At 29.6% G+C, this 6,910-nt stretch overlaps 1 protein-coding gene across 1 annotated transcript in view; it reads left to right on the top strand.

Moving 5' to 3' along the window:
• Positions 1-401: 401 nt before the first annotated feature.
• Positions 402-6,910, top strand: part of SOX6 (SRY (sex determining region Y)-box 6) — a gene marked incomplete at its 5' end in the record, with an annotated part of 259,721 nt that continues 253,212 nt past the window's right edge. The window contains one exon of the mRNA XM_008594985.1: positions 402-491. Within this exon, the coding sequence (XP_008593207.1) occupies positions 402-491 (90 nt within the window). The remainder of the gene's footprint in view (positions 492-6,910) is intronic.

The raw sequence follows: 6,910 nt of genomic DNA on the forward strand, positions 1-6,910 counted from the left end.
TAGAAGGACACAAAAATCAACTACATTGTATGCTGATAAATTAAAATTTTTTTAAAAAAGGAATAACAACTAAACTTAAACCAATAGGAAAGAGTTCCCTTTTCTGTCCTATCAATCTAAGAAATGATAAATGCCTATTGAATATTAATAGAATTATAATATTAAAGTAAGATTATTGAGCATTATCTTTCTTTTCCCCCGGACTATAGTTTAAATAATATTCTGGTAAAATAAACTTAGTTATGGTATTTTATAATAGAGTATTGTAATTGTCTATATCCTAGGTTAAAACAACAGCAACAAAATAGCTTTGTGCATTTTTAAGTGAATTTCTTTATAAACTGGCCATCTGAGTTTGTAGCATACCTATATTTTTAATACTTATTTTTGTATTTTAATAGATTCCTCCTGTATGGAAAAGCTACTTTCAAAAGATTGGAAGGAAAAAATGGAAAGACTAAATACCAGTGAACTTCTTGGAGAAATTAAAGGTACAATGTAAAAGTTATTAAGCATATCAATGCAGAGATGTTATTTTGTATAACAACATATTTGCTCATATTCTTCATTGTAGCAGTAAATTGTTACCTCTAATACTTGATTATATATGAGAGAGTAAATGTGTAGTGTGTTCCTAAACTTATTCTTTGTTATGTTTATAGAATGATATTTTTGCCCACTCTATATTGGTCTATAAATATATAACTTATAGCATATACTGCCTCGATTTACTTAATGATAAAGTATAAAAAAGAAAAAAGTTATGTCAAAAGATGAAAAGCAAATTAAGGTAAAGGAGATAATCTTAATTTTTCTTAAAATCATCATATTACCTTAATATATGAATCTAAATTATCACCTTGAATTTTTTCTGATCAAAAGGGCTCACTTGTAGCACCTTTGAAAAAGTTTATAGAATGTGCTGTATATAATGGTTTATTGGTGGATTCTGAGGCCTGTTAACCTTGGTTCAAATCCCAGCAGTGTCACTTACTAGATGAGGGACTTTGGGCAATCCACTGAACTTTTCTCTACATTTCATATTTCTCATCTTTAAAATGGGGATAATAATAGTACCTACTTCATAGGCTTATTAAGAGAATTAATACATGTAAAGCTCTTAGAATAACTGGCACTTAAGAAAATACTCATGAATGAAAGCTGTGGTGGTTATTATTATTAATATGCTTGTAGGACTATAGGCTGACTAATCTCAAACAGATTTTTTATGAGATTTAGCATTTCATGACCTCTGACTCAGATGAGGAGAACATCTTTACTTTTGAATATATGTGATTGATGTTATTCTCTTTAAAATTAAAAAGTGGACAGTCCCAATCCAGTGTTAAGTTACCCTATCAATCAAGAAGTTGTACTTCTTGCCTAACCAAACTCTCTCTTGCCGATTTATTTATGTAGTTGAAGTATTGTATTACAAGTTTTTGTATGCTGAATGGAATCCATGGTCATTCATTAATTTTATCAGTTCTCCCTTACAGACAGATAGTTATCACTCTGATTTTCACTAACAATTTGAAAACTTAATTATATTAGTTTTTGGAATTTATCAAAGAACTTTAGGTGAATCTTCCCATTGGTCATGGATAATATCTCAGTTGAGATAAAAATTTGGCAATAAGTATCTGATGAAAATTGTATTTTGAATTTACTACAGAAAATTGCCTAGTGTTCAGGCACATTATGTTCAACTCAAATGAAGAAAAAAGGAAGTCATTTTTATTCCCAATGAATAATTAATAACTCATTCCATTGATTAACACAGTGTCAAAATCCAGTGGAAACTGAATATTATTTTGAATTTCACAGCTTCTGTTTTGTACTCATAAAGGCCATTTGCTATTTGTGAAAAAAAAAGAAACTCAACTTATAACTGATGGGTAGAAAGAAAGTCATTAGTGACATATTCTCTATCCAGCTGCACTAACATGGTGTGTGCTACTTTGCATGTCATTCTGTTTTCTTCCTTTTCCGAAGTCATTGGTTTTTTAACAGTGCGAACAGAAATGGTTATGCAAAGGCAAGCTTTTACCAGTGTGAATGATGGGGGTCTTAGTAATGTGGAAGCTAGCATTTTATTGTTATTATTCAACATAGAGTTTTTGTACCTTGGTATCTTCCCCCCACACTTTCCATCTTTCTTTATATTTAATTCTAATTATGAATTTAAAATCGAAAAAATGTACCAGTCTTGGATACTCAAAATGAAAATAAAAAAGAAAAAACCCATGCAAAATTAGGCTTTTCAGATTCTTTCATTTTTTTTTTTTCTGGATTCTTTATGTGATATGTAAACTTTCACTTGTGTGCTATTCAGAGTCTTATGGGGATAAAAGGTAAAATTCTTACTAAATTTCCCATTTTGATCTATTCTACATTACTGTCTCTTTTTACATCTTAATATTAGAAAATATACCAATAATATATTGATTTAAAAATGGGAAAAAATTTAGTTAAAGTTGTATTCAAATAGTTTGATTTAACTACTGCTAAAACTCAACATACATTTTTTTTTTTCTAGGTAAGACCAGGCCAGTTATTATCCACCTAAATTAGTTATCATTATCTTGAAATTTTAAAGTTATCTAAATTATATGTTTGAGGAATACATATTATTGTGGGTTATCATTATTTAATATTATATCTCAAACATTGTATATTTTTAATAGCTTTTATTTTCCTCTGATTATAAAATTTATGCATATTTATTTGTAAGAAACAGAAAATCATGTAAGAGAAAATAAAATTGTCATTTAATTCTACCTGTATCTTGCATATCCTTTCAATTTTTTATAGGAATATATATATTTTTTGTTTTAACATTTCCTTGTACATTTTTGTGGAGGACAGTGTGTTGTTTTAATACATGCATATAGTGCACAATGATTCACTTAGGGTAGATAGCATAGTTTTGTACCCTTATGCATATATATGTTAAATTTTTTCTCATAAAGATAGAATCATTCTTTACTTTTATAACCTATTTTTTCACACTTAATGATATTTTGTGGATTTTCCTGTGATTAGGTCATTTTCTAAAATATTTTATTGGCAGAAAACATGGCATAAAGTGAGGTTTTTGTATTTAACTGAGCCTTTTATACAACATTTAAGTTGTTTTTATTGTTTGTCAGTAAAAAGAGCACCTTGAACATGAATAACTTTTTGTTAAGACTTTTCAGCTTATTAGTGGTTATTTTCTTAGTATATATTCGTAAAAGTGAAATTCCTGGGCCAAAGAGTATGTTCTTTTTAAAAAGGCTTTTGATTCATTTTGCCAATTACCCTTCAGGAAGGGTATGGTGTTTGTGCTCTCACCAGCAGTATCTGTAAGTGTTTATTCTCTTGCCTTCAATAACAAGTTTTAGTACTTTAAAAACTTCATGCCAGTTTGATAGGGGAAAAGCATGTCATTGCAGATGCGAGTTTCTCTGATTATTAGTGAGGATGAAGAGTTTTCCGTAAATTTATTTGCTATTAAATGTCTCTTCCTTTGTGAACTGCCTATTGATGTTGATTGCCCATTTTTCCTTTAAAGGACTTGTCTAGCTCTTACTGTTTTGTAAGAATTCTTTATGTATGCATTTGTAGTATTAACCTTTTTGTTTGTTATATATGTTGCATTTTGTCATTTGCTTTATTTTATGCTTTTGTTGTCAATCTTTCCACCCCCTTTTAAATAGTTTTTTTCTGTTGGGGGTTTGTTTAAAAAGGCGTTCTCCACCCTGAGTTTTGAGGATATTCTGCTATATTTTTTTCCAATTAATTGGCTATATTTTTAAACATCGAAGTCTTTAATTCCTCCTGAATATATTTTGATGTATAATTTCAATGAGAGATATACCTTAATTTTTTTCTCAAGCAGTTAACCAAATATCTCTGTGCCATTTATTATGTAAAACATCTTATCACCCTCTGACTTGAACTACATCATTTTTTATACTCTGATAACATATTTGGAACCATTTCTCAGATTTTGGTCCTATATCATTGATCTTTCTATCTAAACTTTTTTTAGTACTATGCTATATTATGCTATATTAATCACTATAACTTTACAGTCTATTTCTAAAGTAAGTATTGCAAGACCACATTTATAATTGTTCTTTGAGGTGATTTCATACTTTTCCAAAGTTTATCTTAGATTTACTTTATCAAGTTGTTTATTAAAATCCCAAAGTGATTTTTTAAAAATATGACATTACATTTATATAAAACTGTACAGTGAATTGACATCTTTATAGCATTGAATCTTTCCATTCAACATTATTTATTCAATTTTTTATGTCCTTCAACAATGCTTTGTTTTTTAAATACAGATTCTGTGCATTTCCCTTGATGTTTTCTTCATAATATTTAATATTTTGCTTGCTCTTGTGAATGAGATATTCTTTATTCCATTTTCTTTTTGTTGTTATATTTAGGAAGGCTAGTGAATTTTGCTAGTTTATTTTGCTGGGTCTTTTTTTACTTTTGACATTTACTCATACATATTTGTAGAGTACAGTGTGTTGTTTCAATATGTGCATATACTACACAATGATTCACTTAGGGTCGATAGCATAGTTTTGTATTTGTTAGTCCACTAACTCTGTCTCCCCACAGAGGCTGGCTCATTTTTTTAACCTCCCTTTTTATTGAACTTATTAGGTCTAGTCATATTTCTGCTACAGTTGGTATGTTTTCTCCTCCTTTTTGGTAGTCATTTGGTTTTTTGCTTTCCCCTCCCCCCATTACATTGCCTAGAATGTCAAGAGTAGCATTAAGTAAGAATGGTTATAGCAGATATTTTGGCATAGTTTTTAATTTGTGAAATTGTTTTTAATATTTTACATTAGGTATTCAGTCGACTATTGATTTAAGATATTTTTTATCATTTATAAAATGTCATAGTTCAGTTGGTTAGACCATGGTGCTAATAATACCAAGGTCCAGAATTTAATCTCTGTACTGGCTAGCTGCTGGAACAAAAACAAAAATAAAAATAATAATTAAAAAAAAAATTCCAGTCTATTAGGAATTTGTATGAGAAATTGATTTTATTTTACAGCATACCTTATTGGTTTTGTTCTTCAAATTTATTGATGAAATAAACCCTGATTAGTCATGGTATAGTCTTGCTTTAATGTACTGCATAATTTTATTTGCTCATATTATAGTTGTTATTTTTGCATCTGTAATCATAAGTGAGATTAGTTTGTGTTTTTTCTTTATTTGTACTGTCCTTGCTAATTTTTAGTACGAGGGTTCATAGTCAAATTGGAAAACTATTTCTCCTTTTCTAGGCTATGTAAAATATTGACTAACAGATGAATTACTTATTTCTTAAACTGCTGAAAAAATATACTCATAAAACATCCAGGCCTGGAGTTTTCTTTGGAGATAATTGATTTTTATATTTTTTACTTTTCTTCAAGTTAGTTTTGCCATGCAGTATTTTTCCTAAATATTTTCTAGGAAAAAATTTGCAAGAAAATATTTTATGAGATTTTAAAATATGTTAGTATTGATTTAACATATAGTATCCTTTATTTTTAAGTCTTCCATTTATTCTCTGTTATATATCCCATTTTTAGTTTTGCATATTTGTCTTCTCGTGTCCTTCAATTTTACTTGCCAGGGGTTTTTCTGTTTATTGCCCCCACATCCTTCAAGGATTTAGTGTTCGGATTTAATTGTCAATTCTGTTACTTTTCAGTATGCCAGTTATCTTCTGTTACCCTTATGACCTCTTCCTTCCTTGTTTTCCTTATACTTTTTCTTTTAATTGTTTGTTTTTTGCTACCCTCTTTCTAAGTTAAATGCTTCATTTAACAGTTTTTAAATTTAATAATAAAGGCACTTTGGCCATGAATATGTTTCTAGAAATAGCTTTATATATCCCATAAGTTTGTGCTATTAGAATTCTCATAGGCATTATTTTCTAAATTTTCAACATTTATATTGTTTTCTAATTGATATATGTTTATACATCGTTGTCAACTTTCCATCTTCTTTTAGAGTCATAGAGTGTAATGTTGGGAAGGGGAAGGGAATACAGCCTGATCCTACCACTGGAAAATTCTATGTGATGGGTAGGCACTAGAGGGTGGGTAAATGTGGGCATTAGAATGGATAAGAGTAGTACTGAAAAATGGTTCTTCAACCTAGGGAGCTTAATATTCCTACACGATTAAGAAACAATAAATCAGTAATTTCCTGTTTAGATTTTACTTAAAAAAACAGTGCTTTCACATGAAATTCTTATATCTAAATGAAGGAAAACAATGTTTCTAAAACCTCATAATTAGGAATCGAAATACTGATAAAGTTTGAGAAACACTGAATCATAGGATTTTCAAAGGATCTGTATCTAAGTCTTATCTAATATTCTCATTTTTTATTGTCTATACTTAAGGTATACATACAGCACAGTGTTTTGATATACATATTCATAGTGAAATGATTACTACAGTCAAGCAAATTAACATATCTATCACCTCAAATAGTTAGCTTTTCCTGTGTGTGTGGTACTCTCTTACATGGAACACAACTATAGTCCTCATGCTGTACATTAGATCTCTGAACTTATTCATCCTACATAACTGCAACTTAGTACCCTTTGACCTACATCTCCCCATTTCCCTTCTCTCTGCCCCTGGTATTCACATTCTTTTTTTTTTTTTTTTCGTTAAATTTTTATTTTGTCAATATACACTGTATATGATTATTATGGCCCATCACCGACACCTCCCTCCCTCCTCCCTCTCTCCCCTCCCCCCCAAGAATGTCCTTTCCGTTTGCTTGTTGTAACAACTTCATAAAAGTATAGTTGTTATATCTTCTTCCCCACCCCACCCCCGGTTTTTTTGTGTGTGTGTATGTGGGTGAATTAATTTGTTTGTTTTTTTTT

This window comes from Galeopterus variegatus, unplaced genomic scaffold, assembly GCF_000696425.1.
Source record: "Galeopterus variegatus unplaced genomic scaffold, G_variegatus-3.0.2 Scaffold169, whole genome shotgun sequence".
Classification (NCBI taxonomy): domain Eukaryota; kingdom Metazoa; phylum Chordata; class Mammalia; order Dermoptera; family Cynocephalidae; genus Galeopterus; species Galeopterus variegatus.